Source organism: Pseudophryne corroboree, chromosome 2 (genome assembly GCF_028390025.1).
Source record: "Pseudophryne corroboree isolate aPseCor3 chromosome 2, aPseCor3.hap2, whole genome shotgun sequence".
In the NCBI taxonomy this organism is placed as follows: domain Eukaryota; kingdom Metazoa; phylum Chordata; class Amphibia; order Anura; family Myobatrachidae; genus Pseudophryne; species Pseudophryne corroboree.
In genome coordinates, this window is record NC_086445.1 from 4,410,804 (window position 1) to 4,430,194 (window position 19,391).

General features: G+C 46.6%; 1 protein-coding gene across 1 annotated transcript in view; it reads right to left on the reverse strand.

Annotated features, from left to right (window-relative positions):
• LOC135051331 (transient receptor potential cation channel subfamily M member 2-like) overlaps positions 1–19,391 on the reverse strand; it is a 381,374-nt gene that overhangs the window by 329,403 nt on the left and 32,580 nt on the right. The window contains exons 5-6 of the mRNA XM_063957386.1: positions 15,772–15,952; positions 9,487–9,548 (exon numbers count right to left, since the gene is read on the reverse strand). Coding sequence (XP_063813456.1) covers positions 9,487–9,548; positions 15,772–15,952 — 243 coding nt within the window. The remainder of the gene's footprint in view (positions 1–9,486; positions 9,549–15,771; positions 15,953–19,391) is intronic.

Below are 19,391 nucleotides of genomic sequence, written 5' to 3' on the forward strand. Positions count from 1 at the left end.
GCGACTCGGATCTTCCCGCCTTGCTCGGTTAACCCGAGCGCGCCCGAACGTCATCATGACGCTGTCGGATTCTCGCGAGACTCGGATTCTATATAAGGAGCCGCGCGTCGCCGCCATTTTCACACGTGCATTGACATTGATAGGGAGAGGACGTGGCTGGCGTCCTCTCCATTTAGATTAGATTTAGAAGAGAGAGAGAGAGAGAGATTGCTGTGATACTGTAGATTAGAAGAGAGTGCAGACAGAGTTTAGTGACTGACGACCACAGTGACCAGTGACCACCAGAGACAGTGCAGTTGTTTGTTTTATTTAATATATCCGTTCTCTGCCTGAAAAAAACGATACACAGTCACACAGTGACTCAGTCTGTGTGCACTGCTCAGCCCAGTGTGCTGCACATCAATGTATTGTATATAAAGCTTATAATTGTGGGGGAGACTGGGGAGCACTGCAGGTTGTTATAGCAGGAGCCAGGAGTACATGATAAATAATATTATATTAAAATTAAACAGTGCACACTTTTGCTGCAGGAGTGCCACTGCCAGTGTGACTAGTGGTGACCAGTGCCTGACCACCAGTATATTAGTAGTATTGTATACTATCTCTTTATCAACCAGTCTATATTAGCAGCAGACACAGTACAGTGCGGTAGTTCACGGCTGTGGCTACCTCTGTGTCGGCACTCGGCAGGCAGTATGTCCATCCATAATTGTATTATAATATATACCACCTAACCGTGGTTTTTTTTTCATTCTTTATACCGTCGTCATACTAGTTGTTACGAGTATACTACTATCTCTTTATCAACCAGTGTACAGTGCGGTAGTTCACGGCTGTGGCTACCTCTGTGTCGGCACTCGGCAGGCAGTCCGTCCAACCATAATTGTATTATATACCACCTAACCGTGGTTTTTTTTTCATTCTTTATACCGTCGTCATACTAGTTGTTACGAGTATACTACTATCTCTTTATCAACCAGTGTACAGTGCGGTAGTTCACGGCTGTGGCTACCTCTGTGTCGGCACTCGGCAGGCAGTCCGTCCATCCATAATTGTATTATAATATATACCACCTAACCGTGGTTTTTTTTTCATTCTTTATACCGTCGTCATACTAGTTGTTACGAGTATACTACTATCTCTTTATCAACCAGTGTACAGTGCGGTAGTTCACGGCTGTGGCTACCTCTGTGTCGGCACTCGGCAGGCAGTCCGTCCAACCATAATTGTATTATAATATATACCACCTAACCGTGGTTTTTTTTTCATTCTTTATACCGTCGTCATACTAGTTGTTACGAGTATACTACTATCTCTTTATCAACCAGTGTACAGTGCGGTAGTTCACGGCTGTGGCTACCTCTGTGTCGGCACTCGGCAGGCAGTCCGTCCAACCATAATTGTATTATATACCACCTAACCGTGGTTTTTTTTTCATTCTTTATACCGTCGTCATACTAGTTGTTACGAGTATACTACTATCTCTTTATCAACCAGTGTACAGTGCGGTAGTTCACGGCTGTGGCTACCTCTGTGTCGGCACTCGGCAGGCAGTCCGTCCAACCATAATTGTATTATATACCACCTAACCGTGGTTTTTTTTTCATTCTTTATACCGTCGTCATACTAGTTGTTACGAGTATACTACTATCTCTTTATCAACCAGTGTACAGTGCGGTAGTTCACGGCTGTGGCTACCTCTGTGTCGGCACTCGGCAGGCAGTCCGTCCATCCATAATTGTATTATAATATATACCACCTAACCGTGGTTTTTTTTTCATTCTTTATACCGTCGTCATACTAGTTGTTACGAGTATACTACTATCTCTTTATCAACCAGTGTACAGTGCGGTAGTTCACGGCTGTGGCTACCTCTGTGTCGGCACTCGGCAGGCAGTCCGTCCAACCATAATTGTATTATATACCACCTAACCGTGGTTTTTTTTTCATTCTTTATACCGTCGTCATACTAGTTGTTACGAGTATACTACTATCTCTTTATCAACCAGTGTACAGTGCGGTAGTTCACGGCTGTGGCTACCTCTGTGTCGGCACTCGGCAGGCAGTCCGTCCAACCATAATTGTATTATATACCACCTAACCGTGGTTTTTTTTTCATTCTTTATACCGTCGTCATACTAGTTGTTACGAGTATACTACTATCTCTTTATCAACCAGTGTACAGTGCGGTAGTTCATGGCTGTGGCTACCTCTGTGTCGGCACTCGGCAGGCAGTCCGTCCATCCATAATTGTATTATAATATATACCACCTAACCGTGGTTTTTTTTTCATTCTTTATACCGTCGTCATACTAGTTGTTACGAGTATACTACTATCTCTTTATCAACCAGTGTACAGTGCGGTAGTTCACGGCTGTGGCTACCTCTGTGTCGGCACTCGGCAGGCAGTCCGTCCAACCATAATTGTATTATAATATATACCACCTAACCGTGGTTTTTTTTTCATTCTTTATACCGTCGTCATACTAGTTGTTACGAGTATACTACTATCTCTTTATCAACCAGTGTACAGTGCGGTAGTTCACGGCTGTGGCTACCTCTGTGTCGGCACTCGGCAGGCAGTCCGTCCATCCATAATTGTATTATATACCACCTAACCGTGGTTTTTTTATACCACCTAACCGTGGCAGTCCGTCCATAATTGTATACTAGTATCCAATCCATCCATCTCCATTGTTTACCTGAGGTGCCTTTTAGTTCTGCCTATAAAATATGGAGAACAAAAAAGTTGAGGTTCCAAAATTAGGGAAAGATCAAGATCCACTTCCACCTCGTGCTGAAGCTGCTGCCACTAGTCATGGCCGAGACGATGAAATGCCAGCAACGTCGTCTGCCAAGGCCGATGCCCAATGTCATAGTACAGAGCATGTCAAATCCAAAACACCAAATATCAGAAAAAAAAGGACTCCAAAACCTAAAATAAAATTGTCGGAGGAGAAGCGTAAACTTGCCAATATGCCATTTACCACACGGAGTGGCAAGGAACGGCTGAGGCCCTGGCCTATGTTCATGGCTAGTGGTTCAGCTTCACATGAGGATGGAAGCACTCAGCCTCTCGCTAGAAAACTGAAAAGACTCAAGCTGGCAAAAGCACCGCAAAGAACTGTGCGTTCTTTGAAATCCCAAATCCACAAGGAGAGTCCAATTGTGTCGGTTGCGATGCCTGACCTTCCCAACACTGGACGTGAAGAGCATGCGCCTTCCACCATTTGCACGCCCCCTGCAAGTGCTGGAAGGAGCACCCGCAGTCCAGTTCCTGATAGTCAGATTGAAGATGTCAGTGTTGAAGTACACCAGGATGAGGAGGATATGGGTGTTGCTGGCGCTGGGGAGGAAATTGACCAGGAGGATTCTGATGGTGAGGTGGTTTGTTTAAGTCAGGCACCCGGGGAGACACCTGTTGTCCGTGGGAGGAATATGGCCGTTGACATGCCAGGTGAAAATACCAAAAAAATCAGCTCTTCGGTGTGGAGGTATTTCACCAGAAATGCGGACAACAGGTGTCAAGCCGTGTGTTCCCTTTGTCAAGCTGTAATAAGTAGGGGTAAGGACGTTAACCACCTCGGAACATCCTCCCTTATACGTCACCTGCAGCGCATTCATAATAAGTCAGTGACAAGTTCAAAAACTTTGGGTGACAGCGGAAGCAGTCCACTGACCAGTAAATCCCTTCCTCTTGTAACCAAGCTCACGCAAACCACCCCACCAACTCCCTCAGTGTCAATTTCCTCCTTCCCCAGGAATGCCAATAGTCCTGCAGGCCATGTCACTGGCAAGTCTGACGAGTCCTCTCCTGCCTGGGATTCCTCCGATGCATCCTTGCGTGTAACGCCTACTGCTGCTGGCGCTGCTGTTGTTGCCGCTGGGAGTCGATGGTCATCCCAGAGGGGAAGTCGTAAGCCCACTTGTACTACTTCCAGTAAGCAATTGACTGTTCAACAGTCCTTTGCGAGGAAGATGAAATATCACAGCAGTCATCCTACTGCAAAGCGGATAACTGAGTCCTTGACAACTATGTTGGTGTTAGACGTGCGTCCGGTATCCGCCGTTAGTTCACAGGGAACTAGACAATTTATTGAGGCAGTGTGCCCCCGTTACCAAATACCATCTAGGTTCCACTTCTCTAGGCAGGCGATACCGAGAATGTACACGGACGTCAGAAAAAGACTCACCAGTCTCCTAAAAAATGCAGTTGTACCCAATGTCCACTTAACCACGGACATGTGGACAAGTGGAGCAGGGCAGGGTCAGGACTATATGACTGTGACAGCCCACTGGGTAGATGTATGGACTCCCGCCGCAAGAACAGCAGCGGCGGCACCAGTAGCAGCATCTCGCAAACGCCAACTCTTTCCTAGGCAGGCTACGCTTTGTATCACCGCTTTCCAGAATACGCACACAGCTGAAAACCTCTTACGGCAACTGAGGAAGATCATCGCGGAATGGCTTACCCCAATTGGACTCTCCTGTGGATTTGTGGCATCGGACAACGCCAGCAATATTGTGTGTGCATTAAATATGGGCAAATTCCAGCACGTCCCATGTTTTGCACATACCTTGAATTTGGTGGTGCAGAATTTTTTTAAAAACGACAGGGGCGTGCAAGAGATGCTGTCGGTGGCCAGAAAAATTGCGGGACACTTTCGGCGTACAGGCACCACGTACAGAAGACTGGAGCACCACCAAAAACTACTGAACCTGCCCTGCCATCATCTGAAGCAAGAAGTGGTAACGAGGTGGAATTCAACCCTCTATATGCTTCAGAGGTTGGAGGAGCAGCAAAAGGCCATTCAAGCCTATACAATTGAGCACGATATAGGAGATGGAATGCACCTGTCTCAAGTGCAGTGGAGAATGATTTCAACGTTGTGCAAGGTTCTGATGCCCTTTGAACTTGCCACACGTGAAGTCAGTTCAGACACTGCCAGCCTGAGTCAGGTCATTCCCCTCATCAGGCTTTTGCAGAAGAAGCTGGAGGCATTGAAGAAGGAGCTAAAAGGGAGCGATTCCGCTAGGCATGTGGGACTTGTGGATGCAGCCCTTAATTCGCTTAACAAGGATTCACGGGTGGTCAATCTGTTGAAATCAGAGCACTACATTTTGGCCACCGTGCTCGATCCTAGATTTAAAGCCTACCTTGGATCTCTCTTTCCGGCAGACACAGGTCTGCTGGGGTTGAAAGACCTGCTGGTGACAAAATTGTCAAGTCAAGCGGAACGCGACCTGTCAACATCTCCTCCTTCACATTCTCCCGCAACTGGGGGTGCGAGGAAAAGGCTCAGAATTCCGAGCCCACCCGCTGGCGGTGATGCAGGGCAGTCTGGAGCGACTGCTGATGCTGACATCTGGTCCGGACTGAAGGACCTGACAACGATTACGGACATGTCGTCTACTGTCACTGCATATGATTCTCTCAACATTGATAGAATGGTGGAGGATTATATGAGTGACCGCATCCAAGTAGGCACGTCACACAGTCCGTACTTATACTGGCAGGAAAAAGAGGCAATTTGGAGGCCCTTGCACAAACTGGCTTTATTCTACCTAAGTTGCCCTCCCACAAGTGTGTACTCCGAAAGAGTGTTTAGTGCCGCCGCTCACCTTGTCAGCAATCGGCGTACGAGGTTACATCCAGAAAATGTGGAGAAGATGATGTTCATTAAAATGAATTATAATCAATTCCTCCGCGGAGACATTGACCAGCAGCAATTGCCTCCACAAAGTACACAGGGAGCTGAGATGGTGGATTCCAGTGGGGACGAATTGATAATCTGTGAGGAGGGGGATGTACACGGTGATATATCGGAGGGTGAAGATGAGGTGGACATCTTGCCTCTGTAGAGCCAGTTTGTGCAAGGAGAGATTAATTGCTTCTTTTTTGGGGGGGGTCCAAACCAACCCGTCATATCAGTCACAGTCGTGTGGCAGACCCTGTCACTGAAATGATGGGTTGGTTAAAGTGTGCATGTCCTGTTTTGTTTATACAACATAAGGGTGGGTGGGAGGGCCCAAGGATAATTCCATCTTGCACCTCTTTTTTCTTTTCTTTTTCTTTGCATCATGTGCTGATTGGGGAGGGTTTTTTGGAAGGGACATCCTGCGTGACACTGCAGTGCCACTCCTAGATGGGCCCGGTGTTTGTGTCGGCCACTAGGGTCGCTAATCTTACTCACACAGCTACCTCATTGCGCCTCTTTTTTTCTTTGCGTCATGTGCTGTTTGGGGAGGGTTTTTTGGAAGGGCCATCCTGCGTGACACTGCAGTGCCACTCCTAGATGTGCCCGGTGTTTGTGTCGGCCACTAGGGTCGCTAATCTTACTCACACAGCTACCTCATTGCGCCTCTTTTTTTCTTTGCGTCATGTGCTGTTTGGGGAGGGTTTTTTGGAAGGGACATCCTGCGTGACACTGCAGTGCCACTCCTAGATGGGCCCGGTGTTTGTGTCGGCCACTAGGGTCGCTAATCTTACTCACACAGTCAGCTACCTCATTGCGCCTCTTTTTTTCTTTGCGTCATGTGCTGTTTGGGGAGGGTTTTTTGGAAGGGCCATCCTGCGTGACACTGCAGTGCCACTCCTAGATGGGCCCGGTGTTTGTGTCGGCCACTAGGGTCGCTAATCTTACTCACACAGCTACCTCATTGCGCCTCTTTTTTTCTTTGCGTCATGTGCTGTTTGGGGAGGGTTTTTTGGAAGGGCCATCCTGCGTGACACTGCAGTGCCACTCCTAGATGGGCCCGGTGTTTGTGTCGGCCACTAGGGTCGCTAATCTTACTCACACAGCTACCTCATTGCGCCTCTTTTTTTCTTTGCGTCATGTGCTGTTTGGGGAGGGTTTTTTGGAAGGGACATCCTGCGTGACACTGCAGTGCCACTCCTAGATGGGCCCGGTGTTTGTGTTGGCCACTAGGGTCGCTTATCTTACTCACACAGCGACCTCGGTGCAAATTTTAGGACTAAAAATAATATTGTGAGGTGTGAGGTATTCAGAATAGACTGAAAATGAGTGTAAATTATGGTTTTTGAGGTTAATAATACTTTGGGATCAAAATGACCCCCAAATTCTATGATTTAAGCTGTTTTTTAGTGTTTTTGGAAAAAAACACCCGAATCCAAAACACACCCGAATCCGACAAAAATAATTCGGTGAGGTTTTGCCAAAACGCGTTCGAACCCAAAACACGGCCGCGGAACCGAACCCAAAACCAAAACACAAAACCCGAAAAATTTCAGGCGCTCATCTCTAGTCGAGATGTCATCCAAGATGAAATGGCAGAGAGGCATTCAGTGACCCTGACCAATACAGATGGTGACAAATCAGGAGAGGATAGGTAGATTTGAGTATCATCAGCGTACAGATGGTACTGAATCCGAAAGAGCTGATTAGTTTCCCAAGAGATGTGGTATAGATAGAGAAAAGCAGAGGACCTAAGACTGAGCCTTGTGGTACTCCAACTGATAGAGGTAGAGAAGAAGAGGTGGAATCAGAGAAATGAACACTGAGGGAGCGATTAGATAGGTAGGATGAGAACCAAGTAAGGGCTGTGTCCTGAAGACCTAGGGATTGTAGTGTGTGTATGAGAAGAGAGTGGTCACAGTGTCACATGCAGCAGAGAGATCTAGAAGAATAAGTAGTGAGTAATGGCTTTTATATCTAGCAGTGACCAGATCAGTCACTACCTTAGTCAGTGCTGTCTCTGTGGAGTGTTGGGAACGGAAGCCTGACTGAAGTGGGTCCAATAAGTTGTATGAGTTAAGAAAGTGTGTGAGGCGAGTGTAGGCAAGTCTCTCAAGTAGCTTGGAGGGACTGGGCAGCTGAGAAATGGGACGGTAGTTAGAGAGAGAGTTTGGGTCAGAGTTGTGCTTTTTTAGAATGGGAGTAATGACTGCATGTTTAAACAGAGAGGGAAAGATACCAGTAGAGAGAGAGAGAGAGATATTACAGATGTTAGTTAAGGTTGGGATGAGCACAGGAGACAGAGATTCAATGCCTATTTCCCCATAGATTGTAAGCTTGCAAGCAGGGCTCTGCTCCCACTACAACTGTTTGTTTTTACCCAGTTTTGTCTTCTAATTGTGTCCAGTTGTAAAGCGCAATGGAATTTGCTGCGCTATATAAGAAACTGTTAATAAATAAATAAATAAATAAATAATGTACTTATTTGTGAGGGTATAGGATCAAGAGGAGAGGTAGTAGAGTAGGAGGATGAGAAGAATGCAGATACTTCATCTTCATTGTGGCATCCAATGAAGAGAAAGTGCCAGAGGGTTCAGGTAAGTAATTGAGCAGGTCACTGGCTGAGGAAGAGCATACCATTTCATCTCGGATCTTATCAATCTTCTCCTTGCAGTATTAAGAAAGATTTTGCACCTTGATAGTGGCTGGCAGGTTGGGTAAAGGAGGGTTGAGAAGTGATTTAAATGTATTAAAAAGTCATTTGGGGTTAGAGGCTTGAGCAGAGATGAGAGTTTGGAAATATGTTTGAATGGGGGGTTAGGTTTTTTTTCTTTTCCATTTATGCCGGCAGTAAAACTCTGTTTGTTTCATATGAACTTGGAAAGCTGTGTGTTCCTGATTAAAGCACCACAGACTCTGCGCCACTAAGCACTCTACCAGCCAATTACCCCACATTGTCAGTATATAGACAGTATGCCAGTCCCTTAGAGAGTGAGGCACGTTGTATATATCCCCTCTTTGACTTTCATCCTTACCTGTGGACAATAACAAATGTAATAACCATTGACAATTACACTGTTGGCACATCATGCTATAGCCATGTCTATAGACCTTTATATAGTCACTGCAGTGATTTTTGTAACCTGAGTTTTGAGTTGCTCCATGTGAATTGGTTTATACCTGTTTCCAGGGACTTGTGCTGCATGAGAAGTGAGTTGTTACTGTACTTGCTATTCAGTTTTTGTCTCAGAGTATGGAAGGAGCGTGCCATGACTCTGACAGGATTATGCCATCTCCATGTTAGAAATACTCCATCACTCTGCTACTAGTACTCTATCTCTGTGTCATTTTGCCTCCTCCTAATGACATGCAAGGCCATATTGTACAGATGATGACACTGACTACCCGGTAATTACTAACTTTCATACACTACCACTGGGCTCCCATCAGGATTTGGATTTCAGCATAAAACTAAAACAATAACCAACAAGACCAAAGACACGTCAGGAACTGGCAGGACAGTAACATCTAGACGTAGACCTATGATGGAACAGGTGTCCAGTATCTCACAGACTGGAGGTCATGTTCCCGTGCAGCAATAGATGGAGCTGACGCAGATCATTGTAATCACATTCCAGAGTCATCACTGAAAGGTCCAGTGTCGGCAGCTCAGTGTAGTGACCACATGGGGTGTGGACAGCTCTGGGGATCAGCACTAATGAGGCCACCAGAGAAAGGGACATACAGTAGATACAATGTAAGGGGCACACATGGTTCTAGTGATACTCACATCAAGGGTATCAGGGCACCCGTCCAGCACCACACACACTGTAGGGATCTCTATAGTAGTCTCTGAAATACATAATAACATGATTGTATGAAGGACAATCCCACTCCAGACTTGTATTACTATATTACTGTATGTTCATTAATAATAGCTTATCCTAAAGATTATATGATATATGTTGGTTATATAACATGACTGGCTTATTCTATACTGTGTGATTTGTGTGAAACAGTGGAGTATTAGAGTATGCTGAGGAAATATGTGTTACATGTGCTGCTGCAGCTCTGTTCTGTGGTTTAATTGCTGTAGCAGCTGCATGAGATTATTGACCTTTGGAGGCTTGGCTGCAGGAGGCTGTTGATTGGCTCCTGTTTCCCTATATCTCCTGAACCTGCCTTGCACTGCTTGCTGGTCATATAGGGGCTAATTCAGACCTTATCGCTAGGCTCCATTTTCGTACAGCCTGCGATCAGGTCTAAACTGCACCTGCGTATGCACCGCAATGCGCAGGCGCGTCGCATGGGTACAAAGCAGATCGCTGCTCAGCGATGGGTTTGTGCGAAGGATCCATTCGCATGGGCGTTCGCAAGGAGATTGACAGGAATAAGCCATTTGTGGGTGTCAACTGACCATTTTCTGGGAGTGGTTGGAAAAACGCAGGCGTGTCCAACCATTTGCAGGGAGGGTTCCTGACGTCAATTCCGGTCCCGGACAGGATGAAGTGTTCGCAGCGGCTGAGTAAGTCCTGGGCTGCGCAGAGACTGCACAAGATGTGTTTGTGTTCGCACACTTGCAAAGCAAAAATACACTCCCCTATGGGTGGTGACTATGCGAACGCAGGACTGCATAAAACACCTAGCAAGCGAACAGGTCTGTAAATAGCCCCATAGTTGGGTTGCAGCAGAAGCCTTTGTCTCTCTGTCAAATCCCAGTCCTGTGAACTCTACTGCCAAAGTATCCTTGCTAGACCCAGTCCTGTCTGGTTCCTGTCTGCCTTAGCATCAGCTGCAGTGTGGAAGACTCCACACAATACTTGTTTCTTTGTTTTGTCAGTACCTTAGGTCTTTCTACTTGCAATTCATTATCATGCTATTTGCATACAGCCGCTTCACACAAAACCACCACATTTGTCTCTATTACGACGGTGCCATTCCACTACAGTCTCTCTCTCAGGTCTCTTAAACCATGTACATAGTCACAGCCCTATTAGTCTGTCCTCAGACCAATTCCTGATCTCAGTCTTTCTCTGTCTATCCTTGTCTAATCTTCTCCTGGCAGTAGTTGTTATGCTCCTTAGTGTTGGTAACTGCAGTTGCCAGGAGTAACATCCACTGGCCTGGAGCATTCTGTGTATTTGTGTATCTGCTCTGCTCTCCCTGTCCGAACCCTATTGTCATACACTTCTGTTGTTGCCAGTAGTTACTACTGCTGGATCAGAGCATTCCTTGTTATTTACAGTATGTACCAGTTGATTTATGTTCCTGTCTCTTTAATTAGATTACATGTCTTTTAGTCGGTTATTGCCATCTCTCCAGACTACTTCCTCGTGCTATTACTATTGGTGCACCATTCTTTCTGTATCTCTCCATACCCAGGTATCTCATTAGTACCTTTACCCTATTACTTTTCTTTGTTATTAATTCACTGTTCTGTTCTTGTCTTCTAGTATTCTTGGTCTTGTCTTTGTTGTCCTTTCTACCGACAGATAACTCTGGGCATCTTGGGGGTAAGCTCGTACTATCGCTAGTGGCGTAAGTCCTGGTGGGCATTCTAGTACCGGAAGGTGTATAAAGTCTTAAGGGAAAAACAGCTTTTATAAGCATGAAGACCTGCTGAGTGGACTCTACGAGTCTTACACCCAGATGTCTCGGGTTATTGTCCAGAAGATAGACCATGTGTCAAGTTCACCCAATTATCACCTGTAATCACCCATTTCTCTGCATCATCCAGTCAGGTATATCCTTCAGATCATAACAGTATGATAGTATAGAATGAGCCACAAAGCTGGTAACATGGGGTAATGATGCCCAGGTCAGAATGTCTTATGATCAAAAGAGGTAATATTTCCAGCTGTGTATCAAGGTGAAGCTTTTATCCTGCTTCTACCATTTGTGCTGTGTTTTGTAACCTCCGGTCCTGTGACCCTAGAGTGTACCTGGGTTTATAGAAAATATACTTGAGAAGTCAAACGAAACTCTGCCACAAATCACATCAGAAACTACTCCCCCAGTCAGGAAAACCGAGGTCCAGAGGGACTCACTATATGAATCATACAATCAGGAACTCCACTAAAATACAAATCTCTGTCATCAGCGCAACCATTGAGATTCTACCGGGGCCTCTGAAAATCCTAATTTCAGAGCCATGCAGAATGAGAGTGATAAGCAGGCATGGGTCCCAGGGTGCCTCTATGTGAAATATTAACTAATTATGTATTGTGAGGTAGAAGAGGGATTAATCTACCCACAGCCTCTGCTGAAGTCATGGGCGGAAAGCAGAAGAGGGTGGCTCTGACTGCTGCACTGACTGCCCCTCTAACTGCTGCTCTGACTGCCCCTCTGTCTGCTGCTCTGACTGCCCCTCTGACTGCTGCTCTGACTGCCCCTCTGTCTGCTGATCTGACTGCCCCTCTGACATTAGCTCTAACAGCCTCTCTGACATCTGCTGACAGAACCTCTGACTGCTGCTCTGACTGCCCCTCTGACTGCTGCACTGACTGCCCCTCTGACAGCCCCTCTGACTGCTGCACTGACTACCCCTCTGACAGCCCCTCTGACTGCCCCTCTGACTGCTGCTCTGACTGCCCCTCTGACTGCTGCTCTCACTGCCCCTCTGTCTGCTGCTCTGACTGCCCCTCTGACTGCTGCTCTGACTGCCCCTCTGACTGCTGCTCTGACTGCCCCTCTGACTGCCCCTCTGACTGCTGCTCTGACTGCCCCTCTGACTGCTGCACTGACTGCCCCTCTGTCTGCTGCTCTGACTGCCGCTCTGACTGCTGCTCTGACAGCCCCTCTGACTGCTGCTCTGACAGCCCCTCTGACTGCTGCTCTGACTGCCCCTCTGACTGCTGCACTGACTGCCCCTCTGTGTGCTGCTTTGACTGCCCCTCTGACTGCCCCTCTGACTGCCCCTCTGACTGCCCCTCTGACAGCTCCTCTGACTGCTGCTCTGACAGCCACTCTGACTGCTGCTCTGACTGCCCCTCTGACTGCTGCTCTCACTGCCCCTCTGTCTGCTGCTCTGACTGCCCCTCTGACTGCTGCACTGACTGCCCCTCTGTCTGCTGCTCTGACTGCCCCTCTGACTGCTGCTCTGACTGCCCCTCTGTCTGCTGCTCTGACTGCCCCTCTGACTGCCCCTCTGACTGCCCCTCTGACTGCTGCTCTGACTGCCCCTCTGACTGCTGCACTGACTGCCCCTCTGTCTGCTGCTCTGACTGCCCCTCTGACTGCTGCTCTGACTGCCCCTCTGTCTGCTGCTCCGACTGCCCCTCTGACTGCCCCTCTGACTGCCCCTCTGACTGCTGCTCTGACTGCCCCTCTGACTGATGCACAGACTGCCCCTCTGTTTGCTGCTCTGACTGCCGCTCTGACTGCTGCTCTGACTACCCCTCTGACTGCTGCACTGACTGCCCCTCTGTCTGCTGCTCTGACAGCCCCTCTGACTGCTGCTCTGACTGCCCCTCTGACTGCTGCACTGACTGCCCCTCTGTGTGCTGCTCTGACTGCCCCTCTGACAGCCCCTCTGACTGCCCCTCTGACTGCCCCTCTGACAGCTCCTCTGACTGCTGCTCTGACAGCCGCTCTGACATCTTCTCTAACAGCCCCTCTGACTGCTGCACTGACTGCCGTTCTAAAAGCCGCACTGACTGCAGCTCTGACATCCACTCTGACATCCACTCTGACATCCGCTCTGACATCCACTCAAACAGCCACTCTGACATCCACTCAAACAGCCACTCTGGCATCCGCTCAAACAGCCACTCTGACATCTGCTCTGACAGCCTCTCTGACATCCACTCAAACAGCCACTCTGACATCCGCTCAAACAGCCACTCTGACATCCGCTCTGACAGCCTCTCTGACATCCGCTCAAACAGCCACTCTGACATCCGCTCAAACAGCCACTCTGGCATCCGCTCTGACAGCCACTCTGACATCCACTCAAACAGCCACTCTGGCATCCGCTCAAACAGCCACTCTGACATCCGCTCTGACAGCCTCTCTGACATCCGCTCAAACAGCCACTCTGACATCCGCTCTGACAGCCTCTCTGACATCTGCTCTAACAGCCACTCTGACATCCGCTCTGACAGCCACTCTGACATCCACTCAAACAGCCACTCTGACATCCACTCAAACAGCCACTCTGACATCCGCTCTCACAGGCATTCTGACATCCGCTCAAACAGCCTCTCTGACATCCGCTCAAACAGCCACTCTGACATCCGCTCTGACAGCCACTCTGACATCCACTCAAACAGCCACTCTGACATCCACTCAAACAGCCACTCTGACATCCACTCAAACAGCCACTCTGACATCCACTCAAACAGCTACTCTGACATCCGCTCTAACAGGCATTCTGACATCCACTCAAACAGCCTCTCTGACATCTGCTCAAACTGCCACTCTGACATCCGCTCAAACAGCCACTCTGACATCCGCTCAAAAAGCCACTCTGACATCCGCTCTAACAGCCACTCTGACATCCGCTCTGACAGCCACTCTGACATCCACTCAAACAGCCACTCTGACATCTGCTCAAACAGCCACTCTGACATCCGCTCAAAAAGCCACTCTGACATCCGCTCTAACAGCCACTCAGACATCTGCTCTGACAGCCACTCTGACATACACTCTGACACACTCTGACATCCACTGAAACAGCCACTCTGACATCCGCTCTGACATCTGCTCTAACAGCCTCTCTGACATCCACTCTAAGAACCTCTCTGACATCCGCTCTAACAACCTCTCTGACATCCGTTCTAACAACCTCTCTGACATCCGCTCTAACAACCTCCCTGACATCCGCTCTGACAGCCACTCTGACATCCGCTCTGACATCCACTCAAACAGCCACTCTGACATCTGCTCTAACAGCCTCTCTGACATCCACTCTAAGAACCTCTCTGACATCCGCTCTAACAACCTCTCTGACATCCGCTCTAACAACCTCTCTGACATCCGCTCTAGCAGCCACTCTGACATCCACTCTGACATCCGCTCTAACAGCCTCTCTGATATCCGCTCAAACAGCCTCTCTGACATCCGCTCAAACAGCCTCTCTGACATCCCCTCTAACAGTGACTCCGACATCCGCTGTGACAGTGACTCTGACATCTGCTCTAACAGCCTCTCTGACAGCCACTCTGACAGCCACTCTGACAGCCACACTGACATCTGCTCTAACAGATTATTTGACATCTGCTCTAACAGCCACTCTGACATCTGCTCTAACAGCCACTCTGACATCTGCTCTAAAAGCCTCTCTGACATCCGCTCTGACAGCCACTCTGACTTCTGCTCTAACAGCCACTCTGTCAGCTGCTCTGACTGCTGCTCTTGACTGCCAGTCTAACTGCTGCCTCTCTGACTGCCCCTCTGACACCCACTCTGACACCCACTTTGACAGCTGCTCTGACATCTGCTCTGACTGCCGCTCTGACTGCCACTCTGACTGCTACCACTCACCCTGTAGCTCTGATTGGCTCTCCTATCCTGCAGCCCCAGATTTCCCTTCCTATAAGCACAGGGCAGAGCATGGTGGGAATAACAGGCCCAACTCCATGAAACCACTACTACACTCCCCAATGTACTGAAGAGGCTGCATGTGAGCTGGGACTTGTCTGATAATACAGTACAGGAGCAGGAAGCGGCCGGGTCACTGTGACGTCAGTCTTCCCGCTCTCACATGAAGACACTATAGGTGTCTCTTCTTTGTATTCTGTATGGTCATTATAAAAACACTAATATGAAAACTGTAGTTTCTCATTTCTGTCTATAGATAATAATAATAATTAATAATAGCATCATCATTCTCATCACAATTATTATTATTATTATTATTATTAGTCTCACAATTATTATTATTATTATTAGTCTCATTATTATTATTATTATTATTATTATTATTATTATTATTATTATCATCATTATGACCATATCACCACTTTCCTGTCTCACCTCCTATCTGTATTATTATTACTATTATTATGATGATGATGATGATGATGATGATGATGATGATGATGATGATGACCATATCACCACTTTCCCGTCTCACCTCCTATCTGCATCGTTTGCTGAGAGATGAATTCCTCCAGCTGAGTTCTCAGTGGAATTTCCACCCCACATCGTCCGTGTGTCCCATCGTCCACCAGAATAAAGTGCGTGTGGTTGTTATCCAGACAGCGCAGGCCCCCCTGAGATCCTACATCCATTGGGTACAGTGCTGGAGCTCCGCCCTGCAGTGATGACACATAAGGAGTAGAATAAGCGTACATGTATACCCACACCGCGCTGTGATGCTGCCACTGGCTGGAGAGATGTACATTATTGTATGGCTGGGAGAGATATGTCAGGGGTCCTGACTGCGCAGTCCAGGGGTCTCCTGCTGCCTTCTCCCTACAGAGATCCTGCCCTATAGGCTACTGAACTGGACTTAGTATAATCAAGATGTATAATAATTATTATTCAGGGAATGAGTAAAACATGTTACAATTTATTTCAACTGACAAAAATTGAAAAGAGGAAGAATCTGTATTGTTGATGCACAAGGAGAATGAAAGTAATTTTGATCAATTAAAATATAACTTTTAATGTTTTCATGTTAAAATGATGTAAATCTAGTTTATATATTTATCCGAGACTACAGAGAAACATAGAGGTTAAAATCACAAAGACTAGCAAACATGTAAGTAAGAAAAAATAAAGACTGTGAATAAAAGATATTAAAATGGTGTCCATGTGTTGTTATTGGTGAAATGGTATGTTATGATTATGGTCAATTGCATATCTACTCGCTCCTTGTTTGTAGTGCAATCTCGTTAATTACAAGGTCATCCAAATATCTGTACTTAAGAATCGACTAAAGACCACCCTGGATGTGTTATATGTTATGTCCGGGTTTGTCCGGCTTTAATGTCACTGAAGTCCTCCAATCGACCGCAAACCCACAGAAATATTAATTAATTAGTTAGCTAATTTTCAAGACCTCCTCTCTGCTCCAATTTCTGCATTCACTTCTCCGGAAATGGCTGTATCACACCTGAACCATGGCACTCTAAATTATCAAGACACCTATAAAAACTCTCACATAAAGAAGAATGTAAATGGCTTCAATATCATAATCCAAGCGACTTCCTCACACATGACAATCTACCACTCCTATCAAAATGGCCTGTACACTGTCAAACATATTTCCTTTTAAATTACTTCTTAACACTTCTTGACCCAACCCAGCAGCCACTATCAGTGCACAAGATCTTACTTCCTTCTTCAAGGATAAGACTGATAAGATCCAAGATGAAATGATATTCTCTTCCTCAGTTAGTAACCTTCTCAATTCCCTACCTGAACCCTCTGGCACCTTCTCTTCATTTGATCCCACAAGTGAAGATGAAGTATCAACACTCTTCTCATCCTCCTACTCTACTACGTCTCCTCTTGATCCTATACCTTAACAAATAAGTAACACTGTCTCCTGTGTTTATCCCAACCTTAACTAACATCTGTAATCTCTCTCTGTCTTCTGGTATCCTTCCTTCTCTGTACAAGCATGCAGTGATTACTCTTATTCTGAAAAAACTAAATTCTGACCCTAAATCTCTGAGTTCCCATGCCCCTCCAAAGTCCTTTAGAGAGTTGGTTATACTCACCTCAAACACTTTCTTAACTTACACTTCAGTCAGGCTTTCATTCCAAATGCTTAACAGAGACAGCACTGATTAAAGTAGTGAATGAGATGGTGTATGCAAAGTCTAAAAGCCATTGCTCACTAATTCTTCTGGATCTCTCTGTTGCTTTAACACAGTAGACCACTGTCTTCTCATACAAACACTACAATCTCTAGGTCTTCAGGACACAGTCCTTTCCTGGTTCTCATCATACCTGTCTTATTGCTCATGCAGTGTCCTCTTCTCTGAAGCCACCTTCTCTTCACTACCTCTATCAGTTGGGTTACCGCAAGGCTCAGTCTTAGGTCCTCTGCTTTTCTCAATCTACAGTGTACCACATCCCTTTGCAAACTAATCAGCTCTTTTGGATTTCAGTATCATCTGTACGCTGATGAAACTTAAATCAGAGGAGGATAGTTAGATTTGTCACCATCTGTATTGGGCCAGGTCACTGAATGCCTTTTTGCCATTTAATCTTGGATGTCATCTCAACACCTCAAATTTAATATTTACAAAACAGTATTGATATTTCCACCAAACAATTATAGTTACCAACCTGATGTCTCTATCACTGGTGAGAACTCAACAATCAACAATACCCCACAAGCTCACTGCCTAGGTGTCATCCCTGACTCTGATCTGTCCTTTATTTCCCACATTCAAGCTGTCTCAAAGTCATGTTACATGCATCTAAAAAACATATATAAAATACGACCATCCCTTACACAAGACACAGCAAAAACTCTAACCCATGCTCTCATCATCTCCCACATTGGTGGTCATTCCGAGTTGTTTGCTCGCTTGCAGTTTTTAGCAGCCATGCAAATGCTAAGCCGCCACCCTCTGGGAGTGTATTTTAGCTTAGCAGAAGTGCGAACGAAAGGATCGGAGAGTGGCTACACAAAAAAAAAAAATTGTGCAGTTTCAGACCTACTCCTAGCTTGCAATCACTTCAGACCATTCAGTTCCTGTTTTGTCGTCACAAACACGCCCTGCGTTCGCCCAGTCACACCTGCGTTTTTTCCTGGCATGCCTGCGTTTTTTCGAACACTCCCTGAAAATGGTCAGTTGACACCCAGAAACGCCCACTTCAAGTCAATCACTCTGCGGTCAGCAGTGCGACTGAAATACATCGCTAGACCCTGTGCAAAACTACATCGGCCGTTGTGAAAGTACATCGCACATGCGCATTGCGCCTCATACGCATGCGCAGAAGTGCTGGTTTTTTGCTTCATCGCTGCGCAGCGAACATTTTCAGCTAGCGATCAACTCGGAATGACCCCCATTGATTATTGTAATAGTCTCCAAACTGGTCTTCCCAAACATAGGCTCTCACCACTACAATCCATTCTGACTGCAGCTGCCAGGCTAATCTTCCTCGCTAGATGCTTGTCTGCAGATCCGCTCTGTCAGTCCCTCCATTGGTTACCGGTATTCTACCGTATTCAATATAAAATACTTTTACTTACACACAAGGCCATTAACCAAACTACACCAATGTACAGCTCTTCTCTTATCTCAAAATATCTCCCAATCCGACCTCTTTGATCTTCACAAGATCTACATCTTCATCCACGCTAATTATTCAGTCCCACTCACGATTGCATGACTTTCTTTGGCCTGCACCCACTCTGTGGAATGCCCTACCACTTACAATAAGACTCTCCTCTAGTATCCAAATCTTCAAGTGTTCCCTGAAATCTCACCTCTTCAGTAAAGCTTGTCTAATTCCGGAACCACCCACATAACCTTCATAAACTTTCCCATCCAATAACATCTCCAATGTACAGTCCACACATATCCTCACATATTTTCTCTCTTCACTTTCACACACTCCTGACCCCATGACACCATTGCTGGGTGACCATACCATACAGCCCACCAAGAACCTTTGCAGTCTGGTGGACCATTATGCAATAGATAACACCTATACTTTTTGTATCAATGCCCTACCTAGAGATTGTAAGCTTGTGAGCAGGGCCTTCCTACCTCTATGACTATCTGTTAT